Consider the following 19,131-nt stretch of genomic DNA (forward strand, 5'->3'; position numbering starts at 1 on the left):
TAATCTACAGCACATGATGGGAGATTCCCATTCCACAAAGAATCCATGCACCAATTACCCACTCCCTGATACTTGGAGCAGTTGAATGAACCATTCCAATAAATCCATATGCAACTACTATCCACTACATTTTATCCAAGACGTTGTCCGTACTATCGACGTGATGACGTATGTCCATGAATCCACTACCGGTTCAAAGGGTAACAACGTGGGTCCTGGCGTGTCTCGGTTGGTGTTCAAGATAGTTTGGCGACAGCGAAGAGGCACAGTTGGTAACTTATGTTTTAAATTAATAATGAATGCAACTGAATTACACGACGTGTTTTTAATGAGCTGTAAGGTGTTACACTTTGCCTACGAATAGGTTGCCGTAGTTCGTGCTTCTTATATTAACACACAGAGCGAACACTTATCTTTTTTTTACCTAGATGTGTGAATTTAATGATATTTGGTTGATAAATATATTCCGCGCAGCGTGTGAGAGATTTTAAACTCGTTTACTCATTATGTACCTCAGGTGGCAGACCGGCGTTACAGTTCACATTAACTGGTTATGTTTATCCACATGTCAGCCCGTTGTAATGAACAAAGTAGAACATCTCAGGCTCCCCACACCTGGGGGGCTGAGATGTTCTAAGAGAAAGGGGGAGTCTAAGACACACAGACAAACAAGCACACAGAGACACAAACATGCATTCCCACCCTCATGCACGCATATATAAACACTCACCCAACATGGAGACACAGAGATGGACGCCGTACACTCTCCATACAAACTCTGAAGTCCCCAGGAAAAGACCCTAGGCCTCACTCCGTTCACTCATATGTGGTGTTGATGCAAAATCCTGTTTTTCCTCGCTTTTTCTCGAACGCGCTAACTCGGGAGTTCGAGGTATCTGGACTGGGCATTCAACATTCCCTGAGTTAGGGTCCGCGGCAAGATGGTGTAGGGAGCAGATGTATTGTAAACAACTCCACATAGCAAGATCCCGATGCACCAGAAGTTGTCACCCTCTCACCAAGCTCCTTTCTGATGGTCTTGTAGCTCATCAGAGCTCATCTGACATCCTTTGGCAGCTGTTTTGTCTCATCTATGGTGATGGAAAGCTTTATACACATGAATTGAGATGTGCCACAAGGGGGCATAGCCAATCTGTGGGAGCCAGAATTTTGACTGGGCTTTAAGGCATCAAATAGTTGTTTCACTTTATCATGTACAAATAATTTTAGCATTTGTATCTAATCTGTTGTTTTCCTGAATTTTTGGATGATATTTTTTTTTTTATCTCCATTACAGTGAAAAGACTGCTCATTTCTGTGTATTTTATGAACTGGAGATGGCAAACTTTTCATTTTATTGTTTTGATACAAGGTCTTAATCTTGTCAAACTGTGTGATATATACTGGCAGGCAGAGGTGACTGCTTGTTGAAAATGACGAAGCGTTTTAAATGATAAAACTGCAAATTGTAAGAAACGTCTTTATGCATTCTAGGTACATTTTCAGATCAGCAGTAAGTGTTTTCAAACAATCATATTGGGCTTTTTGAAATTGTATAAATTGTTGTGTAAATTTCTTACTAAGACAAACCTTCAATGAACTTTGTAGTCAAAATGCAAAATAAGGTTGTTTTATAAGTATTGTTTTGCTTCTTTTGCCCAGCTGTCACTGAAATTAGACTGCCTTTTTTCTTTTTTCTAGTCAATAATGGGCGAGTTTAAAGTACACCGAGTCCGCTTCTTCGACTACATGCCAAGTGCTATCCGGACCATGGCATTCAACAGTCAAACTGAGCGGCTGGCTGTGGCCCGGGCTGATGGCGCAGTAGAAATCTTCAACTTCAATGACAATTTCTTCCAAGAAAAGGTAATGGCATTAGATGGATGACATCACTGCACACATCCAAATCATTAAACTCAGGTGTTCGAATCGCTTCTATGGCTACAGGTATATAAAATCAAGCAGCTAGGTATGCAGGCTGCTTCTACAATCATTTGTGAAAGAATGGGTCAATTTCAAAAGCTCAGTGAACTCCAGCATTGTACTGTGATAAGATGCCACCTGTGCAACAAGCCCAGTTGTGAAATTACCTCTCTACTAACTATTCCACAGTCCACTGTTAGTAGTACTGTAAACAGGAACTCAGCCACAAAATGGTACGATATGTGAAATCACCGAGTTGCTGAGGTGCATAGTCTGCAGAAGTTTCTAACTTTCTGCAGATTCATTTGTTACAGACCTCTAAACTTCATATGGCCTCCAGATCATATGGATCGTTTTTCCATCTAGCAATCCAATGGATGAGTCTGGGTTTGGAGGTTACTAGGAGAATAGTACTTGTATGATTGTATTGTGCCAAGTGTTACGTTTGGTGGTGTGGGGTTGTTTTTCAGGAGTTGGGCTTGGTCCCATAGTTCCAGTGAAAGAAACCCTAAACCCTTCAGCATACTGACACATTTTGGGCAATTTCATGTTCCCAACTTTGTAGGAACAGTTTGGGGATGGTCCCTTCCTGTTCCAACATGACTGCACAAAACAAAACTCATAAAGACGTGAATTGCGAGTTTGGTGTGGAAGAACTTGACTGACCTGCACAGAGTCCTAATGTCAACCCAACAGAACATCTTTGGGATGAATTGGAGCGGAGACTGAGCCCAACCTCCTCATCTAACATTAGTGTCTGACCTTATAAATGTGTTTATGGAAGAATGATGAAAGATTTCTGTAAACACACTCCTAAACTGTGGAAAGCCTTCCCAGGAAGGATGTTGCTGTCATAGCTGCAAAGGGTGGGCTGACATCATATTGAACCCTATGGATTAAGAATGAGATGTCCCTCAAGTTCAAATGCGTGTGAAGGCAGATAAGTGAATACTTCAGCAGTATAGTGTAGTTTTGGTAATGGCTAGAATATGCCTGGAAGATTAATTGTAGGGAACCCTTCACTGCTCTGTATCACTTTTTGTCACACTCTTGGACCATGGTGTTATTTTTTGTGCAGTAATTTCCCTCATTATTGAAGGAGTCAAGGATGAAGCCAACAGACACACTGAGTCTCCAACTCCTGCATCTGTAACAAATAGGTTAAAAACGCACATATAGCACCTTAACAAAAAACAAAAAAACAAAAAACAGGAGATACACAAACATACAGTTCTGCTGTGTGCGTTTGTGTGTGAGTGTGTGTGAGAGAGAATGTCAGGAAGCTCCCATGACAAGTGGAGAGTGACAGGCATAGGAACCCCCTCACCCCCAGTAACCATGTCCAAGAGCCTAGCCAGACACTCGAACTGCACAAAGAGACACATCCACCTCACCGTTTGAAGTGTGGATGATGGGTGGGTGTTCAAGACCAAGGCTTCTGGTTACTGTGCAAATTTTTTGTTAATTTTTTTTTATTGCTAAAGGCCGATGAAAAGTGGCTGCAGGCATGATACTCACTGCTGTGAGTGAGAGGTGTGTCAGGTGCCAAGGCTCAGGGGTTTACACTTTTCTACATTTTACCAAACCCCTCAATTATATAATGGAGTTTTGTAAAAGTGGTCTTGAAGGTAATAATATGATGCTAATAAATTATTATTCATTTTTGTTTTGGGTATTTTGTACTTTGCTTTTGTGTTGTGTCTGTTGTTTCTGTAATGGCAGAGGGAAGGTAAATGACTCACAGCTGCAGACCAAATGTGCCTACAGGTACAAATAAAGAAACCTGGACCTAACATCCACACTGGTTTTAATTTTCTCAGGTGATCCCAGGACAGGATGGCCGAGCTATTGAGGCTCTGTGTTGGGTGGGCCATCGACTGTTCAGTGCTGGTTTGAATGGAGAGATCACAGAGTATGACCTGGAGAACCTGAGGCCCCAGTATACTGTAGATGCATATGGAGGACCAATCTGGACCATCAGCAGCAACAGCCAGGGAACACAGCTGGCAGTGAGTGTAGACCTTCTGGATGTTATTTTACACTTCAGATATTTCCCGTGTCGGACTCATCAGTAAGTCTCGTTGATACATTAATCACAAGAAATGTTTTCTGGGTCAGGTTGGTTGTGAGGACGGGACTGTAAAGATATTTGCAATATTGGAGGAGAGGATTCAGTTTCAAAGAAACCTCAACAGACATAAAGGTAAGAGGACAAACTAGTTCACAGGTCTTTTCTTTAAAGAGTGTAAATTCCTGTGTTTAAAATGGCTACAAACGTTAGACAGTGAACAACAGAACAGCTAATATTACTACAGCTGCTAGCGTCCGAAGCGTCTGTGTGTTGTATTGAAGACAGATCAACTGAACTTAAAATGGTGTCGGGCCGTGCTTTTGCATAATACAAATTTGTACCACAAATGGTGCATCGAGTTTTTTCTGACTCCAACTTGGAGTCCGCACTCTGAAGAGACAGATACGGCACCTATACTCATGTGAAGATAACGTAATTTGTGTTAATAACCACTGGATGACAAAACTGTATCTTAAACAAATATTTGTGTTTGTGAACCCGCCTGATTCAGTTGTATCTGACCTCTTTAGGACGCATCATATCTTTGTGCTGGCATCCATCGAGTGCACAGATTGCTGCTGGAATGACTGACATGATCACAATCTATGATGCAGAGACAGGTATTTTCTCCTTGAACTGCTTTGCACAATCAATTAAAACTGAAATGGAGTTTCAGTTTTAAGAAGAGATGTCTGTGTGTTCTTTACTGATGTGATTTGTGTTTGTGACTGCAGGGCAGGCTACACGCAGACTGCTGGTGGACAGGGCTATGGGAGCATCCAAGAATAAAGAAGTGGTTGTTTGGAGCGTTGGTTATCTGTCCGACCACACCATCATCAGTGGGGATTCTGCAGGAAAGGTCCAGATCTGGAACGGACTCACAGGAACTCTGGTTAGAACTTACCTGGTCACCAAGTGGGATGTTCTGGTTCTGTCTGTTTCGAAGGTGAGATGATACACACACTCACTGCTGCAGCTAGCTATGGGTCCACACACCTGTGGAGTCACTGATTATAAATGCTTCACAGGATGAGAGCAGTGTCATAGCTGGAACATCCGAGGGCACTGTCATCCAGTTCCAGTTCATCTCCTCAACTCTGGACCAGCATGATAAAGAGTGGGTCCGAACCAGGACCTTTCGAAACCACTCCCATGATGTCAGTGCACTTGCTCACACAGACACCGCAGTGGTTTCTGGAGGTAAGTGTTAAATCTGCTTTTGGTAGTTTCTATATGTAATCAGTTATTTTTGATATTTCAAAGTTTGTACAGGTGACGAGTCCATGATTCTGTCAGTAAAGATGTTCTTTTAATGTTGCCATTGACATGATGGCTGGTAGTGATAGATGAGTTTTATAGGTGAAGCTGTAACTGAAAACTAGTTTTTGATCTACTAAAGGAGTCGATCTGCTTTATCAGATTAAAGGTACGGTCTGTAATTTTTAGGTCATTTAATAGGAAGAAGGGATATTATGCTCAAATTTACAGAGATGAATGTGTAATTAAATTTTCAAACAAAGTGATGCATTCACATAAATTTATCCTTTAAAAATACATAGGAGTAATCACGTGGCCTCATATGTAGTACACCAAAGGCACAGGGACAGAAGTCAGAGGTGTTCGCGTGCCATAGAGACATTTAAATGTGTGCTAGCATGAAGGTTCATACCGTTTAATCATCAGAGAAGGGCTCACCAATAAATGAATGAGAAGGAAAGGGACAAAGCGTCTTAATAAAATGTCATCCTCCTCATCTCAAGCAAACATAGAAGTTGGTATTTGCAGCATATTTTAACATGTCTTTTTTGTTTTTTAGCCAAGTATTTCAGCCTTGAAGTTTCCTGTGACCTGCTCTGTAGAGCACCCATTCCCAACTTCAAGAGTGCTGTGGCCTACTTAAAAACAAGAAACTCCCATAGAGCCCACCCAAGCTTAAATCTTCACTCTAATCAAAAGATCAGAGAGAACTGTGTCCTTGTGAATGTTACCCAGTCATATGCAAAGTGTTAAGGACAAAGTGTGACTCACCTGCCACTTAGACACAAACCTAAATACAAAAGCAGTAAATTCAGGTCAACATAATGAATAATATCACAAACTAACCACCTCAAATTACCTGTTTTAATTAGCTTTTTATATAAATAAATAAATACATTTATATAAATATGTAGCTGTACACAGAGTAATTTCAAGCTGAATTTCTATTATTTCTGCAGCCCATCTGCAGTATCTTTGTGGCCACCAGAGGCCCCCAGCTCACTCTGGCAATCACTGATCTAGAGATGAATGTAGGAATGCAAGTATTCAACACTATGTGCTGATGCGTTAGCTAATTTTTAACCTACCAAGTCTTTGATGTCAGATTGCCTGATGTGCAAAGTGTAGGTAACTGTGCATTTACCTCTACAAAGAGGGCATCATCAGTGTTGCCTCCAGTGCATCCTCTCAAGGCAGCTACCTCATCTAAGTAACAGTGAGTATTTCCACTTGTCCAGAAGCATCTGAACCAGAGTATTTTCTGTTGTTTGGTATACGTGAGAAAGGAAGGCTGGAAAATGTGGAATATAAAGGATGGCTAGCTTCTGGGCCAGAAAAGTGAAGCTAAAGCCAAGTGCTTCAAACCTGTGCTTATTCTAATGGCCAGTAAAGGCAACAACCCTGGTTGCACAAAGAAGTCAGCTTGTATAGAAGTCACATTGAACACAATGTCATGTCCCTATTAGTGGTCTGTTTGTGGTTATGGTGGTGTCCAGATGGATAATAGAGCTGGGTATAGAGAGGGCCTGTCTTTTAAAAGTCAAGTTGCTGTTGCTGCCTTTAGTTTTACATTCAAATTCAGTCATGCTGGTCTCATGATGTGTGTTTGTAAAAGGTTATGGTGACAAAAGGAAAAACCATTTGTGATGATACAAATCAGTGCATTAAATCAAAGTGGCTACAGAAACAACCCAGGGATTTAAAGTTTAGATGTAAAGTTGAAAAAGATGGTGTTTTGATATCTTCCTTCAGGTATGGACACCCAGTTGGTGGTGCGCCCATTGCTGGATAAGGTGGAGAAGAACACTCAAGAGTCAGCACTGCGCAAAATAGCGTTCCCACATGTGAGTAGAAGAAAACCTCCAACAAGTCAACTCAGCTAAAGTGGAGTCTTTAAAATTGAACTAACCTGTTATTCTATCTGTATTTCATGGATTAGCCTGTTAACAAATTATTTTAAAGCACTTTAATAATGTGTCATACCATTTATTAAAACCAATGTTGTCCGTGACTGTTCCTATTACAAGGTGCGGTGACCTTTTTTTTCTGTCTTCTTGTAGAGGAGCCTGGTTGGCTGTGCAAAGAAAGCTGGACTCCTTCTCTTCCAGTTCCCTGATCGCTTAGAGCTGTGGAAACTTGGAGAAAGTGAAGGACATGGTGAGCAACACACACACACACACACACTTGCATAGAGAAACATTTAACTAAAACTTAAGGAGCTCTTTGATCTACGTAGTTAATCAACAGTGAAACAAAAAAAATTCTACTGCTATTGAGAATAATCCCCTTACTGTGTCTGCTTTAGCTTTGTTCGTCATGCTAATTGTGCACTCAGCACCTTCACTGTATAGAAGACTTGCTAACAATAAAAATTGCCCATGAAGGGACAAATAAAGCGAATGATTATTTCCAGTTCCACAGTTTATTCTTGAATACTACAGCAGCTTTGCATGAATTACAGTCCAGTAATCAGAATCCTTGATGAGTAAATAATAATAATAATAATGATAACAGCAGGTGTACCATGGCCTTGACGACCTCCATCTCTGTGCTGTATTTGTGTTGCATATAAACGATGTCACAGGACTTTTGGCTGTGCTGCTGTAACAACCCCACATGCACTCCGTGGTGCTCAGTTGTAATAGATGTGGCAGAAACTGAGTAGAGTTTAATCTAGTTGTGCCGAGCCGAGTAGGTACTGGTGGAAAAGCTAGAAGTGTAAGATTTCCATTATGTGCACACAGGAAAACCTGGTGACCGTCTACCTGTGAAGAGGAAACCAGAGAAGCTGATCGAGCTGAAGAGGAAGGTATGTGTTGATATTTTCAATGTATCCGTAGTTTCATTCAGAGCAACATTTGGTTTGCTGCAACGCTCTAAAAGATGGCAGCCCACTTTCAAGCTGTGACTTCAGGGCTTCTCTGTTCAAAAGGAATGCCACATTTTTAGAAAATTTACAGGGAAAAAAACAATTCTCTACAATCATGAAATCTGGTAGCTTATCAGTGTTTAGTTGACATAAACACTAAAATATATAATCTGTCTTGTTTGTGTGTTTAACGCCCTTATTTGTGTGAGAAATGTTTTTTGTGTACATTCTGTGACTCAAAAATAACTTTATAGGACAATTGCTAAAACTGCTACAGCATGATTGCACACCTTGTGCACATTTATAGTTAAGTGTGCAAAAGTGAAAAACAGTCTTGTTTTCACTGAAGCTCAAGTTTATAGCGTCTTTATTGGGGCTTTGAGTGCTGGTCAGAAGTAAACATTTAGATGAGACTACTCGATGAAACACCGTCTTGGAACTTACTTTTATTGTGACTTACTTTTTTACAATTGGCCATCAGAGTTGTTCCCAGTTAATTTTCTCATTGGCAGTTAAGAGTTGGCTTCCTGAGGGTGGGGTGTCTGAGGAAAACATGAAACTGCCCTGTAGTGGAACTTAGTAAGAGTCCAGCAAAACATTCTTTGCTCCTTAGAATAGAAAAATCCTTTATTGTCATTGTACATGTGCAACAAAATTGTGGATGCACTGCAATTGTATTATTATGTCTTTATAGTGTGTTAAATAAATACATAAATAAAAAAAAAAAAAAAAAAAAAAAAAAAAGCAGACTTTGGACCTTCTAATTCTAATGCGACCAGCTTTAAGTATTTGTAGGTAAATATAATTACATTGTATCTTCTAATAAAATACATTTAATTTAATTGCAGGGAAATTATGCCCCTAGTGTTTCAGTGTGGCCTTTGTGTTTCCTTTCAGTCAGAGTGAACAAGAACAATGACTCTTGAAGATTTCGTTTTAGGCACTAGTCTGCTTGACGTATCCGTACTTTGTGTGTCGCTTCCTGCAGGGAGAGGATCACATCTGCTGTAGTGCTTTGTCTGCATGTGGAGGCTGGTTGGCATATTCCACTGTTTCCAGTGTTCGTCTCTACAGAATACAGTATAACAAGACCATCAGCATTAACAAGGTGGGTACCTTAGTGCTCAGCAGCAGGAGCATGCCCGTGACATTGCACTTAAATAACACAACTTTAAATCATAGCAGGAGTTTTTGTTTTTTGTTTTCTTTTGTCTTTTTAAAGTTTGACACTCATGTTGCACAGAATCTTTTTATTTTGAAAACTGACTGAGTGCCATTCCAGTGTCTGACTTGTCTAAGTACTGTGTGGGATGTCCCTCTTGTCAAGAACTGTGAGTGCAAACAGTGCACAGTTAACACAGCTCTCCTCTCAATGCACCACAGAGTGGCTAAAACTAACATTTACACCCCTTAAGAAGCTACCGGGGTGTTCAGGTAAACCGTAGGTTCACTGGATGTATCGATTTACCATCCAACAAAAGTTTTTACATATAAAGCTGCTCAAATAATTACAGGTGCTTTAATAGAGTAAATTTATGCCTTTGACTAAATATAACAAAGAGCGTGATGATCTCTGTGTCTTCATCTCTCCAGGTGCCCAAACTGCCTAAAGAGCTTCGCTCGGTCCACCAGCTCTGCTTCTCCTCTGACTCCTCCAAACTCTTTGCTTCCTCCTGCCAATCTTCAGTTATTGTTGTTGCTGTCAGTCAACAGGAGTGCAGATATCTTCATACCCTTAAACATAAGACAGGTGAGTGGAAAGCCAGGAGCACAACCCACAGAAGCCAAACCAAACGGAAAGACAAGACAGTACCTTAAACACAACATATTGGGTACATGCTTCATATTTTGAAGTGAATTAATGCCCAGGCCTGAGTGATATCACCAAAGCTAAAGTTCCAAAAATGCATTCGCTCTAATGCATTTTTGGAACTTGAACCTGGCTCCTAGACTCCACGCTCCGGGGAGTCCAACACACACATATACCGTTGTGTGCATTTTTTTCCACTTTTCTATCCAGGTATACTTTTACTGCGCTGGGAGACTGTTTGGGATCTTTGTCATGCTGATAAATGAAACCACTATTCAGATGATATTGCATGGTAATCAAAAATCTGACAGTGATTGTGTGTTCATTTAATTACAATTGCAATAATTTTGACAACACTTTTGGTTGAAAAATAATCCTAAGCCATGGCCGAGTTTCCACCATGCTTTACAGACGCCTGTAAACTCACTGCTGTTCTGACCTCCTTTATACATATTTATGACACATCAAAAATATCAAATTTGGATTCATCACGCCTTCTTGTAATAAGATTACAAGAAGGTCTGGCCCCATGGAAGGAAAATATGAAGAAACGATTGCACTAAACGCTCTCCCTCAAATGTCTAGGGACGGTTCTGTAAAGCCCTGTATTTACAGGGACAGATCAAGGCCAGACTTAAACGGTCGGTAACCATCCCGACCTGATGCAGCTCCTTCTGTCAAGTTTTTGTTTCCTCTTCGTAGATTGTAGCAGTATACTCAGCTCTTGATTACCTCTCCTCGGGCTTCTTGCCAGAGATCCTCACTGCTTCTGCTCCATGATGCAAATTGCCAGTGTGGTCACATGTAAACGAATCCTAATGCATGAAAGTCATTCCCGGCCACTGCTGCATGCAGCTATACTGTGCTATTGTAACTGTTTGATAACATCTTGTATAACTGGTGTGTCTATGTATGTGTGTTGGATATAAAGGTTCCAGACAGCCAGTGCACCTCCTTTGTGCTAGTGATGATGGTAAATGGCTTGCTACAGCAAACACTGACTGTGAGATCCACATCTACAACCTCCACAAGATGAAGGTGAGTTCTGATTTATTGATGTGTAAAACTTGAATCATTTTTGATACATTGGAGTTTGTAAAATTTTAATTTCTGTTTGTTTGTAGCTCCACTGTATGGTTCCTGTGTACAACTCCTGTCCGACTACAATCGCCATCCACCCAGTGACCAACAATCTCATCTCTGTGCATGCTGACCAGCAGGTCAGAAACAGCTTAAGATTTTGTTTTACTCACATCTCGTAGTAACCAACAGATCCTGTAACTGCATGTGTTCTCTGTTGTGTGCAGATCTTTGAATTCTCCTTGGTGCAGAAGGAGTACACACAGTGGAGTCGAAGACTGCAGACACAAGGACTGCTTTCCCTGTGGCTGGAGCGGGACACACCCATCACCCACATTACCTTCAATCCAAAAAACCCGGACCACATCATTCTGCACGACACATACATGTTCTGCATCATTGATCAGAGTCTGGTATGTGTGTGCATGTCCATAGCTGTGTTAAAATAGTTGGCCCAAGCGTCAAAGTGTGTGATGGAGATGGAGGAGAAAGCTGAATATGATTCAATGGTCTCGATAAGCTTTAATAACAGGAAGTCTAGAAACGGTGGCAGCCTTGATCATGTGACTAACACCACTGTGCTTGCCTCTCTCTTCATGCTACATCATTATAACTAATTCAGCAGTGTTGTTTTTGAGCACACAAAACTACAAAGCACTGCAGACGTCTGTGGAGAGCAGCAGCTGTTTCTGTTATGGAGACCACACCAGTTTAAACATCTGTGTGTGTCTGAGTCGTGAGCAGACATTTTAACCCACTCCAAAGATTTCATGGACAGTTCAGCAGTTATTTCAGACCTTGTTGAACATTCTGTGGTCTGCATTTATACTCATCTTCACTGGACGTTCCCTTGTATGACTGATTAACTAATATCTTTGGATTCGTTTGTATGTATGCATTAGGACAATTAATCGAGAAGTCGGATAAGAAATACTTTTGTTTTATCATAAAGAAGTTATAGCAATTATACATATTCAAAAGAGAAAAAAACACAGGTGTTTCAAAATGAACTGCTCACATTTTTGCTTTGTGTTGAACAGTGTCCAGAGCATCTTTGCACAGTCTGCATTAGCTGAAGATCTGGCTGTGTTTTTAGAAATATTTTTGTGAGAATCTTGAGGCTTTACTAATCTCTCTCTGTCACTGTGTATTTCTGTGTCTTTGTATCTACATGCAGCCCTTCCCAGAATTGAATGCAGTGCTCTGGAATCAAATGACATTAAAGAACCTTCCTGTGTCACAGAGGATTGGACAAAGCCATGCCTTTAAGATCTGTAAGATTTTCCAGGTAGGATATTTATGGTGACTACAATGTTTCATTTTACTGCTTCAAACTGTAGCGACCTCTTCACACTCAGCTATGTTTATAAGCGAACATGTAGTAGTTTTAAAGGATGAAATCCCACCTTGTGAAATGCACATCATCACAGTCAGACAAATAATTCAGAGTCATACGATGGTCAAAAAGCAAAGTAACCACCTTGTTTCAAATGAGACATTTGATCAATGTCATTGTTGTGGCAACAAATAAATAAACAATAAACCACAAATAATAAAGAATAACTTTTAACTTCCATTAATCCTTCACATGAAGCCGTTATACTAGCTCGCACACTTGTAGTCACATGTCACTAAAGTGTGACTGTTCTTCACTGTGAGTGAGGAAGATACAAAGTTAACCAGAGGGAAAAAAGAGAAAGGGGTCAAAGTCCTGGTATTGGCTAAAGTTATAAACATGCTGGAAAATAATGCAAGTAACTGAAATTTGTTTTTTTTTTATATATATATATATATATATATATATATATATATATATATCTGTTTCATCTGTTTTTGTAACTATGTCAGGTAAGGGTGGATGTACAGCAACTGTTTTCAGTTCTTTATTTGTAGCTCAGTCCAATAGCAGAGCACTTTATTTTTAGAGTCGTGTAAGGGAGAGAAGATCCTGGAAGTTTAGAACTAGCAGTTCCTTGTTTGTCTGAAATTTCAAGTCCCACAGGACCTTACCTCTGTTGTTCACAACCACAGCCGGTGATATCTTCCAGAGGGAGACGGCGGACTTCTAGTCCATATGCGGCACAAATATTCCTGTACACTATCACAACCACTTGGTTGTGTGTCTCAGTTTATACCGTTCCAACTTGCATCTCACGTTGTGCTAATGTGTGTTGTAGATTGTAGCACTTGGGTTCGTTGGCTGTGGCAGACTCCTGCCTCTGTGGATATTATACTGGTTATACATTCTTGCATAACCAGTGCTTGGGAGTTTGACAGAATTTGTGGTTTTTGTTTGTCCGCTCGCTTCTTGAGGATTCACTGCAAGTTCTCAGTGGGTTTAAGTTCTGTGGCGTTTCCTGGCCATGGATCCAGAATTTTGATGCTTCTTTCACCAAGCCACTTGGTTACCACTTTTCTGCTAACATCTCTTCTACTGATCTTTTGTCCCACAGCACCTCATGTGTGTCAGTCTATTGGAGGATCTCTCTCTGGTGGTAGTGGAGCGCCCCCTACTGGACATCATGTCTCAGCTGCCAGCACCTGTCCGCCAGAAGAAGTTTGCAACCTAAAAGTACATGTGATAGGATGAGATTGTTACCTCGTTGTATTAATAAGTATCCATTTTGTAAAAAAGGTTTTGATAATGTAATTTGAAAATAAAATAAAATATTTACTGTTATCTGTGTTGGATGCAGGAGTGCGCTGAAATCTTTGTCTGTTCTTCACTTAATTTTATGAACTTGCTGGAAACCAAAAGTGTAAACAAGACTGGAGCTATATGATGAGAAAAAGACACAAATGATACAGCAGGAACGTCTCAAAGACCTGGATTTCTTTTTCCTTCAATGTGGCTATTAAACAAATATGTAGGACTGCATTTGCACAAGATCTCTATAATTGGAAACATCCTGTCTCAGAGTAGTGCTGAAAACTAGTTCATGCATGACTTATTTCTCATAGAACTGTATGCTTTTAGAGAAAATAAAGCCAAATGCCACTCAGATTACAGTACTATACTTCTAATAGTTATTTTGAACTGTAATCACAGAAATGCTGTTAGACATATGAAGCGAACATGTTTTTAAACCTGTGCTTTGGTGTTAATTTGTATTTTTAAATGTTCATGTTAGTCCCTTTATTGGTTTCATCATTATTCTGCACAGTTGTGAGGCAACGACTGTGCAGGGGGGGAGGGGCAAAAGTCTATAGTATTACATTACTTGAAGTATAAAAAATGGTAAATATATTCTATTAAATCTAAAACTTGTCACCTCTCAGTACAGATGGTCTTTGATTCACTCTCCTTATGTAGTGCAAGGGCTAACACAGAGAAACCGACGACCAATTTAGAATCACCAGTAAACCCTGACCCCACTGACTGCATGTCTATGGGGTGTGGGAGGAACCCCGAGAGGACCCACCAAATGAGGGCTGAGGATCTTCTTGCTGTGAGGCAACAACTGTGCTTACATGTGGGTAATTAATGACTGTGAAATATCCATAAATCAATTTTATTTTTTTTTCCCTAATTCAATGATGTCGATAAGCTAAAGCATGGTTACCAAGATGTGGTGGTTATGATGATGTGGTGTTACCAAAGATGTGGTGGGCTGCAGAGAGTCACAGAGATACAGACAATAATTCAAAAAATTGTTAGAAAAATGGTAAATGGCCTGTATTTATATAGCGCTTTTATGGTCCCTAAGGACCCCAAAGCGCTTTACATATCCAGTCATTCACCCATTCACACACACATTCATACACTGGTGATGGCAAGCTACATAGTAGCCACAGCCACCCTGGGGCGCACTGACAGAGGCGAGGCTGCCGGACACTGGCGCCACCGGGCCCTCTGACCACCACCAGTAGGCAACGGATGAAGTGTCTTGCCCAAGGACACAACGACCGAGACTGTCCGAGCCGGGGCTCGAACCGGTAACCTTCCGATTACAAGGCGAACTCCCAACTCTTGAGCCACGATCGCCCCAGTCAATGAACCGATTGACATTGTTTTTTCTGTCCGAGACGAGAATAATATCCACTGTATATGCTTAACTGTATTTACTTTAAGTATCCTCCAAAATAATAACATTACTGGTAACTATGACACATAGTGTTGCCTCTGCAGCCACAACTTTGACTTGTGTAGGGACCAAAGATATCTAACTACTGACGGAAGTTTGCCTATTTTTTCTAAATCTACACAGGAAATAAAACTTTCCACGGGCAGAGTTGGGGTCAACATTGGGCAGTCGCATACCTGCAGCGACGCAGTCATGCTGGTGAAAACCAATCTCCCCCCTCTGTCTGACCGAAAAGTGTAGGCGGATGGACACGTACATTTGTGGGATTTGCCTGAAACTGTTGCTCCTTCTCCACCTACTGTCCCGTTTTTTCAAATGATGATTGTGTATTGTCTGGGAATTCCCAGGTCCCCAGGAGAATTAGCAGCACTGACAATAGTGGGTGTATTAGTGGGAGGCGCACACCTGTGCACCAGGTGTGGTAGGTCTTGCGCATTGAGCAAGTGTGGGAATTTATGGCCGTTTATCAATGCCCAAGTACGCGAGTACGTACTCGCGTTCTCGGTGAGTACGTACTTGCCGAGAACGCGAGCACGGACTCCTGCGTACGTGATGATGTCACAGGTCCGGAGTTTTTACTGCCGTCCCCTCCTAATTTAACTGTGAGTAACATGTTATGAAGCTTAACTGTAATCACAGCCAAACCGGTTTACTCAGGAACAAATAAAACACTGAAATAAACCAAACATTAACATTTAGAAGTGATCTAAGTGACTTATATATCATTTTTAACCTCAGTAGTGAAACCTCTATTAATAAAAATAGTGTACATGTACATACGTGTACATACCTTAATAAAAACAAGCAGGTGAGATGTTAGAACGCTTTTATTTCTATTTTAGTGGACACTCAATAGTATAGACAGCTGGGGGGGGGTTGAAAACGATGTGCCGGGAGTCCGCTGTTGAGTTTTGGACGAAATGCATTCTGGGACATATAGCTGTCCGAAGTCCACACCGATGCATGCTCGATAAAACGGGCGGATCGAGCATGCATCCGGGACTTTTTCGCGTTCTCGGCTTGATGCGTACTTCGAATTGGAACAGTACTTGGTCTCCGACTGATGACTTATCACGAGTACACGAGAACGCAAGTACGCACAAGTACGCATATTGATAAACGCCCTCTGTCTTCCTCATCTCACCGCAGCCGGCCACAGCAGATGGCCGCACCTCCCTGAGCCTGGTTCTACTGGAGGTTTCTTCCTGATAAAAGGGAGTTTTTCCTTCCCACTGTCGTCAAAGTGCTTGCTCATAGGGGGGTCATATGATTTTTTCCCCTGTTGTACTAGGGTCTACCTTCCAAAATAAAGCGCCCTGAGACTGTTGCTGTGATTTGGCGCTGTATAAATATAACTGAATAGAATAAACATGCACAGCACAATTCCAAACAATAATACCACAATTTCAATTGCGATCAACAAATGTTTTGGAGAAATCGCCACAGAAACTAGGCTAGAAAAATATTGTGACTCTTAAAAACAGCAAGCCCAAATATCTCCCTCTGTTAACGCTCATGTTTTTGACAGTAACTCATTTTATAAAGTCAAACATACAGAGAAAAGACTGCTGTGTTTACCGTAATAACGACACTGGTTTACAGCTTCTTTTGGACTCGTTTTTTACTCACAGCCCTCAAACTCTGGATGTGTTTGGTTGATTTTTAAGTTTTCTAGTTCGTGTGATCAGGTTTGTTCTACACACTGTCAATCAAAGAAGCTGGTATAGCATTAGCTTTAAAAAAAAAAAATCGTTTTAAAAATATATGTTTAAATTAAAAGACTACGTGTTTTCCTTCTTTACAAAAGAGTAACATTTATCACATTTTCATGAGCTAATTCTGGCCAATCGTAACCGTCCATTCCAAGTCTTTAGATCATCCTCTGCCCAGCAGCCTCTGCCTCCAACTTTCCGTAACTCCACACTGCTGTGGACGCTGTGTCTGTGACACTGGCATGATGCTTGAACATAGAGTTTTGGTTATAGTGACCCTGAAGCTTCCTGTTGTTTATGAGATGTTCGCACCAGTGGGAATTAAAAAAAAGAGGGAAAAGGAAAAAAAATAATCTGTCATGGAAATAGTTAAGAAATAGTTCGCCTGTAATTAATGGACTTGTTTTTCTACTTATTCTTTTTCTTTTCTTTCTTTCTTTCTTTCTTTCTTTCTTTCTTTTTTTTTTACAGTATAAATATATTCCTTATGGCAGCACAGTGTGTGGGTAACGGGTGAGAGTGAGGATGACGTCACTTGTTACGTCAGCAAATAACATTTTCAAAGTAGAAAACAACTAGAGAACAGACGGAGTCAGAGCTGAAGAGTCCTTCCGTTTTATGTCCTCACTGAAAGCAGAGGCGTTTTTTTTTTTAACTCAGATATTTTAATGAATCTCTGTTTTTCTCGCTTTCTCACATCTATATGACAGTAATCACTGAATACGATACTTATACATTATCTCTAAATATTTATTTGATTACACTTTGAATTCCAGTCTTTAAGTGATCAGATATTCAGATCAGATCAAATATTGGTCTTCACAATCCACAACAAAAAGGAGGGTATGGCTTCCTTTTAAACAAGCGGTAGTATCACAAACATTAATTCAGTAATTACAAATGACTGTGGTTCATTAAAAAAATCATGCTGGCGCCTCGCAATGGCCAGAAGCAGCGGGTATGCCATCTGTCGGAACTGGGGTGAAGCTTTAGAGCCACGCTTTGGAGCAGTGTTTCGAAATCTTGTAAATTCCAAATTCAGATAAAACTGCGGTTATTGTACCCGACCCTAAAACTCATAGAAATATGGTACATAACCAGATTCGTACTCTGGATGGCATTACCTTGGCCTCCAGTAACACTGTGAGGAACCCTGGAATTCATTATTATCAGGATGTCCTAAAAACTCCCTGAAAAGCCTTCAGTTGATCCAAAATGCTGCAGCAAAAGTACTGACAGGAAAGAGAGAACATATTTCTCCTGTATTGGCTTCCCTTCATTGGCTCCCTGTTAAATCCAGAATTTAAAGTCCTGCTCCTCACATACAAGGTCTTGAATAATCAGGCCCCATGTTATTTTAATGACCTTATAGTACCGTATCACCCCATTAGAGCACTTTGCTCTCAGATTGTGGGGTTATTGTTGTTCCTCGATTATTTAAAAGTGCAATGGGAGGCAGAGCTTTCAGGCCCCCCTTCTATGGAAACAATTCCCTGTTTAGATCCAAGAGACAGACACCGTCTCTACTTTTAAGCTTTAAGAGGCTTAAAACTTTCCTTTTTCATTAGGGCTTGATCAAGTAAGCCTGAATCCTCCATTAGTTAAGCTGCAATAGATTTAGGCTGCTGGGAGCTTAGAAGTAGGATGGGATGGAGAGCCTTCAATTTTCAGGCCCTTCTTCTGCTGGCAGTTATTTCCTGTCAAATGGGAGTTTTTCCTTCCTACTGTTGCCAGTGTGCTTGCTCATAGGGGGTCATATTGGGTATTTAGTTGTATGTGTTATTATTGGGTCTACCTTTCAATATATAGCGTCTTGATGCGACTGCTGTTCTGATTTGGCACCGTATAAATAAAATTGAACTGAAACATCTGTGCTTCGGGAGATTGACACAGTCTCGAAACATCAGTTTCGAGCTTCCCATCCCTACTTTTAACTTTTTTGTTTCCATGTTGTCCACTTTAGATATTGTGTTAGTGATTTTAACCCTGGTCCTGCTGTTATCATTGGGGTTTTCTGGTAACAGCCGGGTTTATGAAGTTTTGTGGTGGAAACTGGTGTGGTAGTGGAATTGTGTGTAGTCTGTCTGGTTGATTCCCAACTGAATTCATAGTAGAACCAGTGGATATGTTTCTTTGTTAATTGATTTACATTTTTTAAATACTCAATAAAGCTGCTTGTAGCAGCAGTTGAAATGGGCATTTCCGACTGCAGTGTTTGTCTTAACATTAAAAAGACTGACCACCTCTCTGCAGGGCCACTAGTAGCATTGTCAGTACCAAAAGCTGAAAGGTCACAGTCTCATGCAACAGCTTTTGATAGAGTG

General features: G+C 40.7%; 1 protein-coding gene and 1 long non-coding RNA gene across 2 annotated transcripts; one reads left to right on the forward strand and one right to left on the reverse strand.

The window, feature by feature from the left end:
- Positions 1-121: 121 nt before the first annotated feature.
- On the forward strand, positions 122-13,701 carry utp4 (UTP4 small subunit processome component). Its single transcript, XM_003449247.5, has 17 exons — positions 122-272; positions 1,702-1,866; positions 3,744-3,932; positions 4,042-4,126; positions 4,525-4,614; positions 4,729-4,940; positions 5,023-5,194; positions 7,004-7,095; positions 7,312-7,408; positions 7,996-8,060; positions 9,109-9,228; positions 9,714-9,870; positions 10,862-10,968; positions 11,055-11,150; positions 11,238-11,423; positions 12,188-12,298; positions 13,464-13,701. The coding sequence occupies exons 2-17, from the start codon at positions 1,708-1,710 to the stop codon at positions 13,578-13,580; spliced, it is 2,055 nt and encodes a 684-aa protein (XP_003449295.1). The 5' UTR covers positions 122-272; positions 1,702-1,707; the 3' UTR covers positions 13,581-13,701.
- Positions 13,606-15,523, reverse strand: LOC112847569 (uncharacterized). Its single transcript, XR_003221178.1, has 2 exons — positions 15,272-15,523; positions 13,606-13,785 (listed from the first exon to the last, which is right to left on the reverse strand). It is a non-coding gene; the product is annotated as an uncharacterized LOC112847569 (long non-coding RNA).
- Between the last annotated feature and the right edge of the window lie 3,608 nt (positions 15,524-19,131).

Source organism: Oreochromis niloticus, linkage group LG7, assembly GCF_001858045.2.
Source record: "Oreochromis niloticus isolate F11D_XX linkage group LG7, O_niloticus_UMD_NMBU, whole genome shotgun sequence".
NCBI classification, from domain to species: Eukaryota; Metazoa; Chordata; class Actinopteri; order Cichliformes; family Cichlidae; genus Oreochromis; species Oreochromis niloticus.

Excerpts from the sequence above, each read along its gene's own strand:
- utp4 (XM_003449247.5), top strand. The coding sequence starts at position 1,708 with ATGGGCGAGTTTAAAGTACACCGAGTCCGCTTCTTCGACTACATGCCA. Across the intron at positions 7,096-7,311 it reads GCAAAATAGCGTTCCCACAT|AGGAGCCTGGTTGGCTGTGC; the intron begins GTGAGTAGAAGA and ends GTCTTCTTGTAG. Across the intron at positions 11,424-12,187 it reads GCATCATTGATCAGAGTCTG|CCCTTCCCAGAATTGAATGC; the intron begins GTATGTGTGTGC and ends ATCTACATGCAG.